The 20185-nt window shown below is 42.9% G+C and overlaps 1 protein-coding gene across 1 annotated transcript; it reads left to right on the top strand.

Moving 5' to 3' along the window:
• Positions 1-1125: 1125 nt before the first annotated feature.
• Positions 1126-18190, top strand: nt5c1aa (5'-nucleotidase, cytosolic IAa). Its single transcript, XM_031854093.1, has 7 exons — positions 1126-1695; positions 5048-5092; positions 7706-7873; positions 7995-8124; positions 13089-13211; positions 15209-15393; positions 15838-18190. The coding sequence occupies exons 1-7, from the start codon at positions 1540-1542 to the stop codon at positions 16165-16167; spliced, it is 1137 nt and encodes a 378-aa protein (XP_031709953.1). The 5' UTR covers positions 1126-1539; the 3' UTR covers positions 16168-18190.
• The last annotated feature ends 1995 nt before the right edge of the window (positions 18191-20185 follow it).

The following is a 20185-nucleotide window of genomic DNA, read 5'->3' as shown; positions in this document are numbered from 1 at the left end:
GCAACCTGAGTCACATGAACAGCCCAGAGTCAAGGTGAGCAGTGAGTTATATAGCCTTGGTGACATCACGGCCGTGTCACGGGGACTTCCTGTGGCCCTCGTCCAATGAGACACCAGTGTTTGGTTTGACCCAAATCTCACACAGGTGAGATTTTGACGGCTGATGGGTGTTGGTGCGGTTAAACCACTTTAGGCTTTTGAAATGCAACGCAGGGCCTCTTCCTTGGTTTCAGCCACACGGTGAAGCCCCAACACCTTCCTGATATGAGCATCTGTTTTATGTCACAAAACTAGTTACTAAAACTAACTTGTGGTTTGAAGATAAATGAGCTTTGAACGCTACATTTGTATAAAAAGTATATCGACGAAGCAGAAAGACATCTGACTGTTGTGAGCGCTGTGCTGTGTTCAACATGCATGAGTGAGCACACTAATGGCCCTGTGTTGAACTCGGTGTACAGCCTTTGTTTTATATGAAGGTTACATCCATTATCTGCTACCTTTATGCTGATTTAACTCTCCATTCCCCGATCAACCCCTCCCGTACTCACCCTCATTCTCTCAACCTACTGTCTTTACCAGCTGACACTAGTTCTTACTTTCCTATGCCTTTTACTTATTTCCTTCCAATTCAAACCACTATAAATGACTAAAATCCTCATGTGAAAATGTATACTCCACCGTTCAGATACGAGTGAGTATAAGAACAAAAGATATGTCAATTAAAATCATGTAAAAATTCTGCCGATGTCAGGTTAAAAAAAAAAGACAGAAAGCATCACCTGATTTCCCCCTTCTTTCATAATCATCTCACTTATTTAAAAAAAAACAACCAAAAAACAATTATAATTACCCTCCAGATTAACTGCCTCATCACGAAAGCTATTTTTTGCTGTGTACTTATGTGTCCCATGAGCCTCTTGGGCAAATTGCACCATCAACAAGAGACAGCAAGGGGCTGTGTGGGGCAGAGCCATGCTGAATAAGGAAGCAGGGCTGTGATTGGCCAGTGGGAGGACGGGAGGGCAATGAGCGAAGCCAGGGAGCAGAGAGAGTGGGACAGAGAGGGAGGGGGGTTTACTGAGCGGGGAAAGAGAGAGAGAGACATTCAGAGAGAGCAGCAGATGGACTGCTGCACAGCCTGCATCACACTTCCACATAGGACAGACTGCACGTGTGACAGTGTGTTTAGGAGAGTGCTTATGAATGAGTGGCGGTGGAGCAGCAAACATCTTGCATGTCCTCTGGAATTGGACGCAGTGAGCAATAATCCTCTGAAGGCAAGAAAAAAAAAAGGATACAGACAAGTGAAGAGGAGACAGAAGAGGGAACGCTTCTGCTCTTCACACTTCAGCAAACTACTGTAGCGAGGCCGTCATCAATGGGAGTATCGCAATAAATGCCACGGACTGCAGCGGGACATTTTGCTTGTTGAGCTTGTTGACTTTGCAGGAGGAGAAGATCGTGTCTTCATCAAAGGTCGAGGAGTCAGGAGAGGTTGGAGGGGCGCCCTTGGGACCAGAGAGAGGGTGATTCTCTATGGTGACGATGAGTCTGGACCCTGTGCAGGTGATGAGCGGACACGTCAATGAGCTCAAAGTTTCCCCTTCGTCCAACGGGGACAGCAGAGGATCATGGGAGGAGAAAGAAAAGTTTGCTCAGGACCACTTGGGCCTCACCACCATGACAAAACCAGTAAGTCTCACTGACCAGTTCTAAATCTCCTTCCACATGCACCTCTGTCTGTGTTTGTTAACAATCTGGGTTTTTTTTTTATGCCAAAGCTAGAATGTCCAGCTCTCTTTACAGGACAACAAATTCCTTTCCAAGATACATCTGTCCTCCACTCGTCTATCCTTTTACTGCTGTCCAGCAAGTATTTTTAAAGTCAGATGTTTACGTCGCCCACATGCAGCTTAAAGTGTAGAAGGGGTTAGCCGGGTCAGATACTGTAAGTTGAGTGTCTTGAGTTATTTGAGGTCAGAGGGGTTTGTGTCAAACATCTCTTCTAAATTATGAACGGAATGGCAGACACATACAGTATGGAATCTAAAAGTTTAAAAAAAGAGATGAATGAGCAGAGGAGCCACAGAGTGGTCATTTACTTTCTTCAGAGCGCATTAATGAACATGACATTCATAATTTTAGAGGCTCAGCTAACGAGCTAACGAGCTAACCTACATTTTGTTGTCCTTATTACTCATCTTTAACACTGGACTTCAATCTGAAGGCTCAGTTCTGTTACTTTTCTAATTACAGTATTCGTCATAAAAGTAATGAATTCAGTCTGTATTTCAAAATATGAGTATGACACTAAACTCATAGCGGATTAATAAAAATATATAAATTCAATATTTTGCATGTAAATGACTGAATGCTACAGCAGTGTTCTATAGGACTGGAGCGTACGTTTTTTAACTGACACGTCAGATGTTTTTCAGTGGAAGTGACTTTAAATCTAATTTTGCTTACTGTAATTTATAATGTGAACAATTTCACTACTTTCCGTATAGCTAAATTGAGTTTTTAACCCACCAGTAGGTCCATAGTTTTCCGGCAGATTTACTTCTGAGAGACTTCTGAGAAGTGAAAGTGCAGTTTGCAAAGGTTAATATGAATCCCAGTTGACATTCAGTGGCCGGGTTTAGTGTTGTTTATCACATTGCAAGACGTCAACATACTGTACAGGACACACCAGCGTTTCCAGAGACTCAGGGGACAGCATGCTGAGCAGATTTATTGCAACTAGGTTCATAAAACTAAACAGATGAGTGACAAAGTGTTAGAGGAAACGAAGACGAAAAGAGAGAAAGGTAAAAATAGAAAAACAACAAAGAGTGAGCAAAGTACTGAGCGAAGTGAGGGCAAGGTACTGAAGCTAAAAGCAGCTAAAATATGAGTAATCTCTGCTGCTTGAGGATTAGTGCGGCCACATGGTTGTATTTTCAGACTGTAAACATCCATTACATGACAGTTTTACTACTTAACTACCCATCCAAATATTACTGCTCGACATGACTGTAGATATGGCCTAATGGACAGTGCCGACAGCAACTGCATGTGTAATTACATGGCAATATGACGGTTGTAACTGAGCATAATGAAGGCAGAGATGATGTTCATGTTAGTCCAAAGTCCCATTAATATCACCACATTAAGCCTGGTGTTTTTTAGGATTATGCATACTGTAATTTTCATAATTTTAATTAGCATTAAACAGCCAGGTCATTGTAATTAAGTAGCATTCATATTTAATTGAATAACGACTTCATTCTCTGCTCAGGTCAACATTACTCCACTATATCTTCACAGAGACAATATCTGCTGCTATATGAATCATCTGATTGTCATAGAGAAGCTTTAACTTTATTGTTATTTAGCTTTACTTTGTCTTGACAACAGTTCTATCTTCCTTCATGGTATCACAAGTACCATTATGAACATTTTAAAAGGCTTCCTTCAGAAAAATAAGGATCAAAACATGCTGGCACTAATTAAGTACTTATATTGAATCTTATCAAAATCGCTCTATTCAGGTTGATTCTTTTCTCTATAAGAAAAATTAATTAGCATTGCTGTTACTGGCAGAGTCACAGTCACCGTCCTGTGTTCCCATATCTGCCAAGGGCAGAATAGACCTGGGCCTGAAAGGGCCTGAATAGACTGCATCATCACTGGCCTTTTACTTGTCTATAAATATCAGCCCCCCCCCCCCCCCGTCACTCTCTGCTCACACTTCAACCTGTTTATTTTCCCCACTGCGTCCCCTCTCTTATGTTTCAGTCTGTTATCTGACACGTAAGAGAGCACTTTCCTCTTTTATAATCTCAGATGAATGGCAGGGATGTCTCACAGCCTCAGATGTACAATGCTTAGACAGATGACTCATGGATCTGGGTTATGCACAAACACCAGACCTGCTGATCTGGCAGAGCTCTGACAGGATTAATATCCAGGTTGAGGAAGAGAAGAAGGGGAAGGTTCAACGACAATTTCCTTATTTTGTGCTTTAAGTTGCTGTAATTCCCTGGTCCAACATCAAATATACTAACAAGGCCAGTCTTCATTCCCAGCGGGTTTAATCATATCTACTTGCCTAATCAATAAGTAGGAGATGATTATGGTAGCTGTGGGTTCCCCTTGCAGAGGAGCCTTGTGATCGATGCATTCCGAGTTGGTAAGAGGCTAACTGAGAGGGCAGGCTGTTAACACTACCAGTATCAAATCACAGCAAAGAACTGCCCTCTGGGATCACACCCGGACTGTGTGACACGTTATTCATAGAGTAAACTGACTCTAACGGATAAGCTGCACCAAAGGTCTCGTACATCTGCAGGACTGTGTGTGAGCAGTATACTCTTAAAGAGACCTAAAGGTGCTAAATACAAAATATTATAATACTATTTAAGATACAGTGGATTAATGTCTACCTGAGCAGAGAGTGAAGTCACAGTCCCTCTCTGTTGTTGTCCAAGTTTCTCTGTGCTTTGTTTGCATAGCCGGTCCGCCTGCGCATGCATGTAAATCCCAGTGTAAGCGCCCCACTGGCTATTTAACCAGCAATACTTTGCCCTGCGCTCATACGTGGTCACGGAAGCCTAATGCCCACCCTCCAGTTACCTCCCTCCGGTTAACGCTGTTAGCTCTGTCAGCATTGTTAGCTGCTATCCGCCGGCCCAGCTGTTGCCATGTTGAGAGCCTTGAGGAGGAAATCTCTCAATCATAGTGGAGAGGCTTGACTTGACAAAAACAGGAAACCTATAAGCCAGTGAAGGGCTGCTGTACCGGTACTTGACTAACTGATGCGTCGCCTTTTTGTGTCATATCAGTTGAATAACTCACATCCTAAACATCCGTAGCAATAAGGTTACTCAGTGTATTTATTTGCACAGCATCAAGTCCATCCACAGTGTTGAACTTATATACAAGACAGAAATTCAGATGCTGTATATTTGGGTGGGTTTGGGGATTGTAGGGATTGTCAAAGAAGCTTAGTTGTAAATAAGTGTTCTCTGACTAAATAAAAACAAACTGTCATTCTGCTAAGGTGACAGGGAGACGAACCCGGAAGGTGGAGGGAGGCGTGTTTTTTGTAAGTATGTCCCATCATCGTGAGGTTACCTAACGACTGTCACCACTGCTTTTTCACCTTCTCTTAACCTCCTCTGTGATGGATGTCAATGTGCCTGCATGATCACGGACACACCCGCTCTACTAACCAACAACCTGAGCCGATGCATCGTCACGTGTGCTGTCGTGTTGATTCATACTGTACTGGATGGTTACAGGCTGGACTGAGCTAATGCACCAGAGAGCTGTGTTCTTATCACTTCAGCCACAGAGAGATACGACTCTTTGATTTGTGTTCTCATGCTACTGTTTTTTAAATCTTTTTTTAAAATATTAGTTGACATATTATACTGAAAATAAAGACATTTAAAAAAAAATTCTCCAAACTTTTGTGTAATGCACGCACTGCTCTCATTCGAGGGTTACAGCCAGTGTGCGAAATAACCAGTGGCAATCTGGGGGACCCGTCATCCAACACCGACTCCGACGCGGTCCTTGGCTCGGCTTCTTCTCAGTGCCGTCCTGGTGTCCATGAAGAGGAGAGACGATGTCCGGCTTTGTTTCCTGATTCTCATGAAAGCCACTGGATCAAATTTGTCCGATGGGGGTCCATTTAGGTCCACAAAAAGCCAAGAAGACATGCTCGCTTCGCGCAACCTGTTGCATCTCTGAGTGTCTGCGTCATTTACAGCCGAAAATCATCTCTCACACTCACTATTCATATTCATGAATAAATGTTTTTCCCTTATAATAATGAAAACTGCTGGGCATTAAGCTTAAGACATTTTAGTGACAAATAATTGTCTTAAGATTTTAGAGACCCCCCGGAATTTTGCTATTGAGGCTTTCAGGGGGTCTCAATTGTCAATCAAGGGATCTCGGACCACCAGAGACCCCCCCCCCCTGTATTTCGCACACTGGTTACAGCTGACAACGCCTTCCCAACTCACTGCATCATCGCGAAAGCTAGCATCGACCCTCAGGTTCCCCTTCAAGTAAAATAGCTATATTAGCTCTGTTAGAGCTGTTAGAACTGTTAGCTGTGAGCCGCTAACTCAGCCTGAGCCATGTTCAGAGGCTACAGAAATGCCGCCTCTTGCCATTTGTAACATTATTTGTACATACCCCCGTGTTTGGATAGATTGCCATATGAAGGCAAAGTCCGCAGGGGGGCGATGTGCGTCTTTGTGTGGCAAAAGCTTCGTGTCATGTTGCTCCATAGTCAAATTGATTGAGTCTTAATGTGAACATTCAAAACAAATGTGTGCCTCACAGCCAACTGTAAATGCAAAAGAATGTATGACATAAGACGACGCTCCAATTGTTAACTGTAAGCATGTATATGAGTGTTATCGTCTCATCAAACTTACTTTTTAATCTGATTTAGATGTGCGTCATGATTAATCCTGTGTGTGTGTGTGTGTGTGTGTGTTAGCAGGTAAGTAGGTGACTTGTCAGCAGGCAGCGGTGTTGTGATGGAATAAGGCTAAATAGAGGGACAGTGAACAATTTCCCCTGTCCAGCCTATGGCCTATTTACCGGGACGCAGCCACAGGGGCATGCACAAACATGCATGTGTTTTATTACACAGATTTCTGCCCCACTGCACAAACACACACTCACACAAAGACATAGACACATATTGACTCAAAATCATGCATTATCCACTGCTGTTATGTGCTTTTGACTTTTTGCACTGCACACTTTTTTATTTTTCCAGTAAAGTATTATCCAGCAGTGAAATGAAGTCTACATTATTTCTAATATTCATTACTACAGGCAAAGTGCATGATTTAGAGCCAAACAAAAGATACTTGAACTCATATGTGACGCACTGTACAGCACATTCAACCACACATTTAGGCAAACTTGTGTGCACAGGTAAAAGCCTCACACACAGACGTTCACCAGCACATTATTGTCCTTTAAGTTAGCCCCCTCTGCCCCCTCAATGCTCTACCCAACAACCAGGCATCGTCTAAGTTCAGCTGCCAACTGTGGGCATTAATGCCCGCTGCCCCCAGAAGAATGCAGCCCTCCCCTGCAAAAAACTGACACCTGAGCGTTAACACAGTAGGCAGCACGAGGCCACTGTGCCACCTTGTAATGTTCATTAAAGTTCATGGGCACACTCGTCACTTTCTAACGCACTTCTAGCCCAGCATGTCAAACTATGGTCGCAGTTACCGCGTAGTTCAACATTGAGAATTGCAACAAAACAACCTGATTGAGGAAAAACCATCATGATAGAGCTTGAAATAAGTCCACAAACTAAGTAAAACGTAAACAATTTAACTACACGCTAAACATGCATAGTTGTCAGACGCCAAGGAGAACTGACCAAGCTGTGCTATTTGAGGAGTTGGGAGTGAGAACGTGTTGGGCCATACATGCAAAGTACTTCTTACCCCCATGATTAGAGACAACACCATTCTACTCACGATAGATCATACAGGTTGTTGACGTTGTAAAGTAACAGCATTACAACAGATAACAGGCCTGACAGTAAGTGAAATGTATCATCAATTTTGCCCCACAGGCCTCTGACTCACCTTCCCAATGTGTTTTCCGGTCATCAATGGTCGCTCATCCTCCCTTTTTTTCAGTTCTTCTTTATCCTACCATTTTTCTTTAGCCAAAGCCCGAGAACGCAGTGACCATTGCGGTCTCTTCTCGGGTCTTGTTTCGGACCGAGCGGGAGCAGAAGGTGTTCGAGCAGAAAGGGGTCGAGGAGTATCTGAGATACCAAATCGAACACGAGAACGAACCCTTCGCCCCTGGACCCGCCTTCCCTTTCGTCAAGGTTAAAGTCACACAGACATGCACTCACGGACATAACACGTGCAGTACAGAGATTCATCTGAATGAGTATTTAAATGTCATGCTGTCCAGCTTCTTAGCTGACTGTTGCTGTATCCTGACAGGCTCTGGAGACGGTGAACGTTCGTCTGCGGGAGCTGTACCCACAAAGTGAAGAGCTGTTTGACATCATTTTAGTGACGTATAACCATGCCCATGTCGGAATCCGGCTCATCAACACCATCAACCATCACAGTAAGTTAAGATTAGAGATAATCATAAAGATGTGGCCCTCACTCACTATCGAATGATACGATGTGGCAGGCAGAACAGTGGTAACAGCCCATTAAGATATCAGATCAGTATCTCACTCCCCATGAAACTGCACATGGATGTTGAATGTAAATGGAAAAATATGTGAGAGAAAGATTTAAGAGATCACAACTATAAAGGCATTTACACACTGTGAAAAAATAACTACACGGAAAAATGCAACAATTGCAGCACTTTTTCAATAAGTCTGAGTAAACTGCTGTATAGCCTAAAGTACTGTGAGACATTTTTGAGTTTCTGTTTCGTGAAATGCTTTGAGTGAACTTGAGTTCCCTCTGGTAAACCTTTGTGAAGGTTGAAAGAAGTAATAAAGTTTGACATCTTGGTTCGGACTACCGAGCCTCCGAACAACGTGATTGGTTGATGCCTTTATTTATGGTGCGAATGCTCAGAAAAATTGACCTCACTCTAAAAAAAAACACGTCGCTTTTTCACTGCGTAAAATGTGCGTTCTGTGTAAAAGTATTCATGAAAAAATCAACAGTTTCAAAACTAATACTGATGTCTGAATTAATCTCATGAAAAAAACGCCTCCTGTGTCTGAAGGCCTTAAGATGTTAAGACATTGACATAATTAGACAGGATACTGGAGCTGAGACAAAAAACAAAGTGTGTGAACAGCTGACTGAAAGGGTCCTTCCCAGGGAAATCTCAGACCCATCTTCCTCACAGACCACTTCCTGTTCAGGCCGGGGTGAGTTCATGTCCTTCGGGATTGTAAAACTAATCCAAGAGTCCCGAAACAAAAACAGGCCAAAGTAGAGCCACTTCAAAGCTGCACGCTGCCTCCCAGATGCTTCCATGTTAGATCTCGCTGGTGGCTCTCTGCGTGAGGGGCCTTACCAATCTGACCTCTGACCTTTCCTACACCGCGACAGGAAAACATGGCCTCTCTGATGTCTCAGGGATAAGAGTTAGTTGAACATGCTGTGTCAACCAGCAAAGTGTCTCGACATGTGACAGAGTCATAAAAATGATGAAGAAAGAAACTTGCTCCTTAGCTTTTCACCTTTGAAACTGAATGGGGCCACGTCAGACAAACATTCAAATAGTAATTTATCGCTCATCACCTGCTTGCTATTTTTAACAGTTGCAGGATGAGGTATAAAGTTACTCATTGCTTTTCGATGACTCGGGACAACTATATTGTTACGCCATGGCTGTGAATGACAATCATAAGTGCCCGCAAGCCATAACAAAAAAGGGAGATTCACCATACGAACATTTAACAAAGGAAATCAGTGGTGTCAGTAATGTGTGTGATTCATGAGTGGAGGATGTGTGTGTGTGCGGGTGTTGTAAAGGTGAAAAAAAAACAACATAAAAATAAATTAAAGCAACAAAACTAAACCTAACAGGAGAGAAGCGAAGCTGCAGCAGCAGCAGAATGCCGGGTCAGCCGGAGAGAAGCAAGCTGACAGCTGCATGCAGTCTTAAAAAAGCAGCAGCAAGAGCACAGACTGGCCTCTGCGCAGGCACCTCTTGTCACCAATATCACTGATGCTCGGTATATGGGTAACTGTAATGTTCTGGGTGGTTTTAATCACTGGCTGTAGAGCACTCCTGTCCTGAGCTGTGCACAAACCATGACAATTTGTTATGTTTCCAGTCAGCAGGCTTTCTATTACTCCTGTGTTAAAGTTGACAAGAACTTGTCACAGGAACTTTGCCTTTTGGGGTTTCAGTAAGAAATACAGCCATTTTGCAGCTTTCTCAAACACGGTGGAGATGTGTGATGATCATGTCAGCTTGTTAGTGATGCTGACTTCAACCCCATTGATGTAGACAGGGGTGTGTGTCTTCACCTCCTTCAGCCCCTTGGTTTTACTGACATTGAGCAATAGGTCGTTCTTTGAGCACCACTCGGTAAGATTGTTGATTTCCTCTCTATATGAATTCTCATTGTTGTTTTGTAATCCGGCCGATGGCGGTTGTGTCGTCTGCAAACTTCACAACAGAGTGCGCTTCATGTCGGGGGGGGGGGGGGGGGGGGCGTGGGTGTACAACTTGAACAGGAGGGGGCCGAGCACACAGCCCTGGGGGGCTCCGGTGTTCAACACTGGAGTGGAGGAGGTTTGGCTGCCAATTTCAACGGTCTTGGGTCTGTTTGTCAGGAAGACCAATATCCAGTTGCAGAGTGAGGTACTGAAGCCCAGAGACATTTTATGATCAGTTTCATGGGGGAAATTGTATCCAATGCTGAGCTCAAATCAACAAACAACATTCTGATGTAGCTGCTGTTATTTCCAAGATGTATAAAAGCTGAGTGGAGAGCAGTGGAAACGACATCCTCTGTGTATCTGTTGGCTCAGTATGCAGACTGCTGAGGGTCCAGGATGGCTCGGATGTTGTTGTTGATGTGCAGGAGAAACAGTTTCTCAAATCACTTCACCACTTCACACACACATGGTCGTAGTCATGTAGACTAACACAACAGACTTTTTAGATAAAGGGGCAATGGTGACTGTCTTGAAGCAGGTGGGAACACTCTTGTGACGGTGATAAGTTATTTTATTCATCTAATTTGCATGTATACAACATAGGAGGACCCAAGGGCCAATATAACTGGCAGGTGCTCAAATTGAGATGTCACAAGGTGACATGATCGTTCCCAAAGGAAATCTAAAATTGGAGTCACAACATCACCTCATACATGGCTACTATATGCATAGCTGCTATGATTGTAAAGTGTAAAACTGCACAACGAAGCTGCTCATTCTCTGACGTGACAGCAGTGTCTCTGCAGTCCTGCCGATTTCCTGCTTTCCTATTACCATGTTTCAGATCTACTGAACAAGCAAATAAATCACACAAAGATAGATGATAAGACAGTTTTGCAAAGGGAAAGAAAAAAGACACAAAGACATCAATGGTGAGGATTTTTTCCATTGAGGGACTCCCACGCTCCCGCGCCCGTCTTAAAGGCAGGGGGATGCTTGGGAGGTTTGAAATGATGTGGTGCAGTGAAATGTGGGGGCCAAACTCACCATGGCCAGACTACAAAGCTAAATAAACCATTCAAAAAAATCTGTAGAGGACAGTTGGTTCTTTGAACTCCGCTTCTCTCGTTTTTTTAGTCTCCATCTCCATCTGCCTTCAGCCTGTTTATGAGTCATATTGTAGCCGCTTGTCTTTGTATCCACAAGTCTTAGTTCTTTTAAAACGGCACTACATAACTTTGCATTTCTGCTAATAGAGTTTGACATCAAGAACATGAAATCCATCAGGATAGCAGAGTTTTGGGCATTTGTCAAGACAGAGTCGATGGCTAATGGTACAACGATTTTATTCTATGTGATTAAATTAAATGGCAATAGGGGAAACTACCACTCTGATGAAGGCAAAATAGCTAAAAACGTTAAATATTAGAGCTTTTAGTGAACTGCACTTTGCTGTGTCTGCGTTCTCAAACTTAGAAAAAGGAACCAGACACCTAGTGTGCAAAGCCACAAATCACTTCAGTATAATGTCTATTTGTAAAAAAAAAGACACCAGGCAAGCCGGTTAAATGAGCAAAAGGCGAGCTTGAATAACAAGCTGGTAGCAAAAATCAAAAGAGACAGGAAACAAACAGTGAGGGTGAAGGCTGCAGCAATACAAAGAAAACACACTGAGGACTATCCGGTATGACACGAGGAACACAAGAAACAAACGCCGACACTGCAGAGGGAAATCACACAGACTACCTGTACACAAGGGGAGCAGGTTCATGAGACACAAGTGGAACAAATCAGGGCAGGCCAGACAATCACAAAGACAGGAAGTAAAAGAAAGCAAGACACAAGAGGAGAGGACTATGACAAGATGAATACTTTACCTTTGATTCATCATAAAAAGACCATTTCCCACCAGTTTCCGACCTGACTTCAACATTTTATTTGGGCATGCAGTGTTTATTTATACCAACAGAACACCCTTTGTTGTTGTCAACATTAGCATTCTCATAAAGACCTCTGCCCACACGCCTCTACACCTCTTTGTCTCAATCCTCTGTCAGTTGGAAACTACAAAGCTGTGCCTGCATCAATTCTGACCATTATTGTATAAAATATGTCTCTAACAAGTCCCTCATCTTTATGGATGAGCAAAACTACATTGCTGGAGAGCCCTTTTAATGTGGAATAAGTCTAAGACAGGTTTCTTGCCGAGTGCCGCTTCAGATAAAAAGCCTTAACCTTGCCGTCTCTCTTTTCATAAGCAGCACATCAATCTCCCACCGACGCTAACCTTCTCTTTGACTATATCTCCATCTATCATAGGCGTCATCTATTCTCATTCTACACAACCCTTCAACTCTTTTCAAACTCATTTCATCACATCAACCATCCCATCATCAGTATTGTTACTTTACTCCTGTGCCCTTTCTCCTAAATATCAGCTCATGCTACCTGAACCGCTCTGTGATCACAGATCTAATGACCTAGTATCAGTCTGCTGTCATTCTCCACATACCGTCTCTCCGCTGCTGTTTGGATCCATCAGCAGCGAATTCAGAGACTGCCTCAGCCAAAATGCGAGCAGACACTCTACCGCCAGTCATTCTCGGTCCACTCTTCCCCCCTTCTAGTCAGCCCCCTGTTTGGACCCTCTCCACATTTTAAGTGCTTGTAAGTTTATCCTCTCACCCCCATCTGCCCCTCACTTCACCCCCTGTGGCTCCTAAAATTGTGACCAATTAAAAGCTACAGCTCACAGCAGAAACGAGGATGTTTCTGTTTTTGTTTCCGTCACTTTGTTTCTGGATCTGATGGTTTATAAAAATACAAATAAAGACATGCATCGATATTTCATTAGCTCTGTAGTGCTGCCAATGTAAACTGGATGTTGGCTTTTAATGATGGACTGACACTTAAAACCTTGTTGCTGTTTGTTGCTCTTGTCTCCAGACTTGTTTATTGAGAGGTTTTGTATGACGGGGGGAAGCAGTCCTATTGGCTACCTGAAGGCCTGGCACACCAACCTCTACCTGTCTGCTGACGCCGACAAAGTCAGGGAGGCGCTGGCTGAGGGTGAGCCCACACACACACACACAGGAGGAAGTCTGATTTAATGTGGTTTCTGTCACTTTATAATAAAAGGTGCTGATCTACAGTAGAGCAAAGCTAAAAAATAATTTGACTGCAAACATTTTGGGCGTTAACATTTTTAACACATTGCACTAGTGCGAGGTTTAGACCCCACACCATCCCAGTTCTTAATCTTAACAAATGTTCTTTGGTAACGTTGTATGAATGGGATATAATTGCTGTTTGATCATTGTTGAATGACCTGGCTCAGATTCAACTCTTTGTATGCATGAACAAATACATACACTAAAGTGTTGCATACTGTACACAACGTTTTAATCGGTTGGATCTTCCAGGGTAAAATATTGGCAAATTTCTGGCATTTTGCTAGTTCTGGCTCACGTTACACTCTCCGCTAGCATCTTCCCCATCAGCCCCGTGATACGTGATGTTGTTGTTCCTGTGTAGCACAAATTAGCAAATGAATTATAAACAGAGAGCTGCAGTAGTCGACACTACAGTGACTGACATCTACTCCGATGCTGCAGTCACATTACCATAAACCATCATGGTGATGATTTCCCCCCTCTTTGTGTTTCCTTGATGGATTCCTGCGTGTCATCACATCCAAATTGTTCTGGCTTGATATTTGAAAACACGGACCGCTCTGTGCCAAAGAAATACAAGATGTTCCAGTAATACGCTGACGAGACGCTGGAAACAGAATATGTTGATGTGAAATTCGCTGGACTTGAGCTGACAACCGCTTCTGAAGGTTTATATTTGTTCAGTGCAGCACATTTCATGCTTTAGTAATATTACTGCTGTCAAAAAGGAAAGCGCAAAACAGAAATAGAGCAGACCAAGTGGACACAAATAGAGTTCAAACCGAAAGGAAAGCAAATCCAGAATGAACGATGAAACCTGTTTCTGACTAATTGGAAAACAAGATTTGTTTGAGCTTGTTGACACAAAAATATTTTTATTTTTTCACGAAATCTTGATTTTCTAGTAATGAGAACCAGAATATAATGTAATGTATCTGCTGTGTCACACTAACTGAGTGATTATTGAACCCAGCGGGACCACATACCTCTCAAGGAGACATTCATGTGACTAACACGCTTGATGTCACTAATGCAAGTGACTCTGTGGGGGACACACACACACACACACACACACACACACACACACACAAGCACACACAGACACACACACACACACGCACACACACTTAATGATTCAAGCAAAGGAAGCGTCCTTGACATTTTCCTTGAAAGGTCTTAATTAGCCTTGAAGCCATTTGTTCAGTCGTTCTGTGAGCTGAAGGCCAGAAAGCACATCAGCTGTTCCTGGTTTCTTCCAGCAGCAGATGAAGTGATGAAGCGTAGAGAAAGCTAATTTTACTGTATCTTAACAAGTCATGTTTCTGTTCACCTGCTTCTGATCCAGCCAGCACGTGATTGTCTGCAGGTATCAAAGCACCTATAGGTTAAAGTATTGTGATGGAACACATCAATGCTGGTGTTAATATTGACATTTTCTTACTAACTTCATGAATAGCTGGAGCTGTCATATCTGGTTTCATCTTTCAGCTCCTACTTTTTTGCATTTTTGTAAATTATGCAGCGGGTGGATTTAGTCTCAGACCTCAGACTTTAATTTTAGGTAAAGTTGAGTGAAGTGATATGTATGGTTTTACTTTACAAAGGATTGTTTCTGTTTACTTGATTCTAATCTGACAATATGTCACGGTCATATGAAGTCTACTAAACTATATTTTGGATGTATTTAAAGTGAAGTTAAATGAAGTACATTGATGTATAAAGGATATTTTACCTGAGCAAGAAATGTCTCTGTTCACTTGAGTCTGATCAAACTAGCATGTGATTGTCTGCAGTATTCAAGGTGTTTATATGGTTTCATTTAAAGTGAAGTAAAGCAAAGTTTAAGTGAAGTGAAATCATGTTTAGTAAATCTCTCTCTGTGTTTATGTCCAGGCATCGCGGCAGCCACCATGTTCATGACGGAGAATCTGACTGAGGTCTCGGAGTCCCAGCTGAGGGTGGCATTTGATGGTGACGCCGTCCTCTTCTCTGACGAATCGGAGCGCATCTTCAAGGCACACGGGCTGGACAAGTTCTTCGAACATGAGAGGGACAACGAGGACACGCTACTGGATCATGTGAGTAGTTCTCACAGGAGGTCTGTTTAGACATTTTCTCTTTAAGAGTAGATAATTTGCTGACACCATACATATATTTTATTAATTTACCCTAAGTAATCATAGATAGAATCAGTACAGATTGGATTTCACTGTGGGAAAGATCTAAAAATGTTTAATCCCTAATTTCCATCGGAGCCTTAAATTGCCATTTCCGTGCAGACCGACTCACCTGTTCTCCATATAAAATCTGTTTCATTCATTATTTTATGGATCAATTATGAAACATGACAGTCAGTCAGTTGGTGCATCGTTATAATAATAACGGACAATTCATGTCCCTGTACAGAAAACCAATAGAATGCATTCCGTAACTATTTCACAAACTTCTGTGAGACGGTGTTGAGAGAACACACGATCTCTCCAGCTTCGCTTTATCATAATCGTTTTCTTCCTCCGGGCCAGGGTCCCCTGAAGGGCTTCCTGGAAGCACTGGGGAAGCTCCAGAAAAAGTTTTACGCCAAAGGCCAGCGCCTGGACTGTCCCATCCGAACATACCTGGTCACAGCTCGTAGCGCAGCCAGCTCTGGGATCCGGGCGCTGAAGACACTCAGGGCCTGGGGCTTGGAGATCGACGAGGCCTTGTTCCTCGCAGGGGCACCCAAGGGCCCCATGCTGGAGAAGATCAGGCCTCACATCTACTTTGACGATCAGATGTTTCACGTGGAGGGCGCGGCAGAGATGGGCACCGTCGCTGCCCACGTGCCCTACGGCATTGCACAGAAACATAACTAGACACACAACACCAGTGTGAGGAAGTAGACAGCAGATGCCAATATAGTCATCCAGCCCGAAACAGAAGAAGAGAAGGAGGCTGGGATGGAGAAACATCACAAGAGGAGAAGCTGAGAGGTTTCAGAGAGTTTGGAAAGATGAACTTGTACTGTATGTGGGAATGCATCATTTCCATGATGAAGCAATTGTATTGTAAGTTTGTTTAATAACGTAAATTGTGTCAGCTTAATGGTATCATGTTAGGGGTCTGGACAGAAGTCAAGTAGAGGATAACCTGCTTCACTTCTACGAAAAGGTACTTTTCCTACGAAAGCCAGCAACATGTGTGAATTTCATGCATAGAGTAACTTCCATCTTCACAGGAAACTCAGTTAGGTTTAGGCAACAAAACCTCTCAAAACCACTTGAAATGAACCAAGGAAGTGTTGTTATTGAAGTAGGCAAGTTACGTGACAAGATCAACATTGGCTTCTCTTTTCACATGAACGGAGAGCGGTCTCCAGGCTGATAGATCTCTGTTTGTTGGACCCATCCACCTCCCCTCCCCCCGCCCAGTGTGTGATTTAGCTGTTTTTAAACGTCCTCGTTCATAATTACATCCATAACATACACAAACATTTCTTGGGATATTTACAAATCACGGCACATCATTTTTTTTAGTAGGCATAGCTACGGATGCTGGATGACACCAGCCTGATGGTGATGTACTGTAACTCAAGAGTCATAAGTTAACCTGTCAGTGATTTCACAAGAATGTAAAATTGTTTGTTTGCAACTATACACAAAATGTGTTGTGTATTACTGGAGATGGCCACATTATGTGTTATTGTGTTAAACCAAAGCAAGTGTAGAAAGATATAAGTCTCAGTTGGTGCCTTAGTTTCAATGAAGACACAATTTTTAACCAGTGGTCCGTCACTTTGGTCCAGAGGGAAATATCTCGTTATCGTGGTGGATTGCCATAAAGTTTAATACAGACATTTATAGTCTGAAGAGAATGAAACCTAGTCCCCTGACTTTTCATGTTGCTTCAAAGGGCACGATTGTACAAAATGTAAGTTCAACACATTCAAGGAAGGAGACCTCTGAAATCAACGATTGATTTCAATCACCCTGAGAGCTAATATTACATCCTCTGTGCAGGCTGATGTGGCTCCTCACCAGCTGAAGTATCACCAGTAAGCTGCTCAACAAGCAGCTGTCTTGACTTTGCTGCCCTCTCCTGTACATCAAGGCTAGCACAGAGTCACACCCTGCTCAGGTGGCATTGACTGATGTAACAGTTTAACCAATTTTACTACATCCGACAATCAATAGTCAAAGGGCAAGCAATACCTTGTATCAGTTACAGCGTGACGTCCGTTTGATTTTTGTCTTTCATTGGCAAAATGTCCGCGGTGGCCTTTTGAAAATGTCAATCCACGCTGTCACTGATGGCAAGCCTTTGGAAATCTTCCACTTTGAGGAAATTTAGCGATGCTTCATTTCACCAACTCGGCCTTCTGAGGACCTTGAAGCTCAGGAAAGTGACAAGCAATCCACCAGATTTATCTCACAGACAAAACACATCATTTAACAGATGTGTCTTTCGGCGGACATTTGCCCTACAACGGCCGCTGAGTTGTCACATAGAGTTTCAGCAGGATCAGTCGGGCCAGTTTGGACTTTACATTCAGGAATAGATTAATGCAGATGAAGCAATGTTTGAACAACAGGTTGATGACGACTTCATTGACACTTGGAAAATGTACAAGATCACTTATAAAGATGTCAAATATAGCTCTTGTTTTACAAGATGAACACATGATTTCTGCATTGGGAGTCACTGACGTGCACTCCTTCACTCTACCATCGAGTGGCAGCACCGGAATGATAAATGACCATGAGCTGCAGCAACTGCTCTTCATTCACATGTTTTTATTTGGGATGAAAAATGTTGGGAAATCTTCACTTGGTATTGAATTATAATGCACATTAAAGTTGTCTAAAATGATTAAATTGTATCTTTACATCTTTTCCTCTTCCATGCCTTATTAATGTATTTTTATTTCCTTTTCTTTGGTCACATCTTTCCTCATCTTTTCCTCATTTACTTGAATTTTCCAACCTTCGCAATAAGCAGAATCATATTACTACCCACACTTCCCCTCCCCGTCACGATGATAAATATGTTAATATTGCCAATCATTCCCAGCTTAAGTGGATCTTCCCCAAAAGCGGCAACATCCAGTCCTGGTCTACCTGGAGCCATGCTGCTAACAACACCATAGGGACAAGTTCTGCTGGTAAACGCTGACGGATTGACATTCATGTGGATTTTATAAGCTCCAGAGCAGTGGGTTGATGTTGCTGGCAACACACAGTAGAAAGCAGGGCCAGATAGATACGATATGGCCAGCTGGCGAACTCTGCAAAGCCCCCAGTTCTTAATGACACACATACGCAGGGTGCCAGCTGTATCTATAAAGAGACAATGACCATCAGCGGGGATGGAGGATAGTGTAAGAGGATGGCTCTGTGCTTCACTGTGCCTGATTGAGGCCATGACAACCCACCATCCTGCCTCCCAGATATGCCAGTTAGTAGATAAATGCTGGAAGGTGCTCAAGTGAAGAAGAGATAAAAAGAAATTGTGGACCGAGGGATGTATTTTCATTTCAGGCGTAATACCTCGTGCTCCCCTTCCAGGCAGAGATCATAAGATTGTGATGGGAGGACAATCATGCAAGTTCAAGGAGAGGAAATGAAACAGAGTGAAGATGAGAATTATTTTATAGATTAGGAATGCCTTCCACTGACCGCAATTGATGACTGAAACGGGAACATTACTTTACGTAGCAGACCATAAGCTCAGATATAAGCTATTTTACTGACAGATGTGACCTACAGAGGAGAGGCTGAAGGGGTGGGGGGTTGGGGGGTTGCAGTCGGCCTTAATCAGAGTTGAATAACACCATGATGAAACACAGTGAGAGAAAATAGACCAGAACAAGAAAAGTGCACTCAGACGAGTGCAGATCTCCGACACATGTGTCTGCAATGACTTGTTTTGTGTGATTGAATGAATACAACCCACAATTAGCTAACCCCCCGTCTAGAAGATAATGGGCTGTAAGGCGTCGTAAAACACTTCATTCAAACTCAAAAACAAGCGGCGGTGTATGCAGACAATCTGTTTCGTTTGAGACATTTCATACAATCTGACCAAAAACAAGCTGTCTGCCCACATAAGCGAGTGGCGACAATGAACTCAGCAGTGAGGAATAAAGCAATAAAAATGCACAAACTGTTGCTCCAAAGACAGATATGAAGAGTGTTTTTCTTTCTGCTTGGTTACAAAGCAGAGTGACACCTGTGGAGGGTTTTCGATCTGTTCCAAAACCCTTTTTTTTCTGTATGCTTAAGCACTGTCGCTTTTTTTAAAAGACACTTTTCTCAAAGTGCTGCAAAGTGTTTAATTAGGCATCGAGCTGACAGAACCTTTCAAGGGGCCCTTCTCTCTGCACAGTTAAATAGAAAGGAAGACAGAGTTAACCTCGCTCGTGCATGTTATGCTAATTTGTTGAAACTCCTCACCAGCTTAGTAATGTGGATTGTCCTTGGCGCAACTAATAGTCTGCAGCTTAAAAACGTGTGTGTGCGTGTGTGTGTGTGTGTGTTTGTTTGTCTGTCACTGAATATTAATGAATCCTGTAATTGCCTGGATGAGAAGCAGCTACAAACAGACCTCACCAGCTATTGTGTTTAGCTGTATTTTCGTGTGTTCTTGTGTCGGAGCCTGACAGCAGAACAACTGCTCCTGTCACGAGTGAGAAAACAGTTGACACTGTAACTCGTATCCACGAAACAGTAACAGCTGTTTGTTAACAAGAAGCTCCATGATAGTCGTGTGTTTTTCAGTATTTTTAGTATATTTGGGCTCTAGGGATAGTGATGTTTTGTCTGTCAATCCACCACTTTGGTCAAGATTACAATATTTGAATGCATTGCCATGAAATTCTGTACAGATATTCATAGT

Source organism: Anarrhichthys ocellatus, unplaced genomic scaffold, assembly GCF_004355925.1.
Source record: "Anarrhichthys ocellatus isolate YVR2014 unplaced genomic scaffold, GSC_Weel_1.0 scaffold14, whole genome shotgun sequence".
Lineage (NCBI taxonomy): Eukaryota > Metazoa > Chordata > Actinopteri > Perciformes > Anarhichadidae > Anarrhichthys > Anarrhichthys ocellatus.
This window is presented reverse-complemented; position numbering and strand designations above follow the sequence as displayed.

Coding starts and splice junctions, on each gene's coding strand:
- nt5c1aa (XM_031854093.1), top strand. CDS start 1,540: ATGGTGACGATGAGTCTGGACCCTGTGCAGGTGATGAGCGGACACGTC. Junction 1,696..5,047: donor TCACCACCATGACAAAACCA/GTAAGTCTCACT, acceptor CATTCTGCTAAG/GTGACAGGGAGACGAACCCG. Junction 5,093..7,705: donor TGGAGGGAGGCGTGTTTTTT/GTAAGTATGTCC, acceptor ATTTTTCTTTAG/CCAAAGCCCGAGAACGCAGT.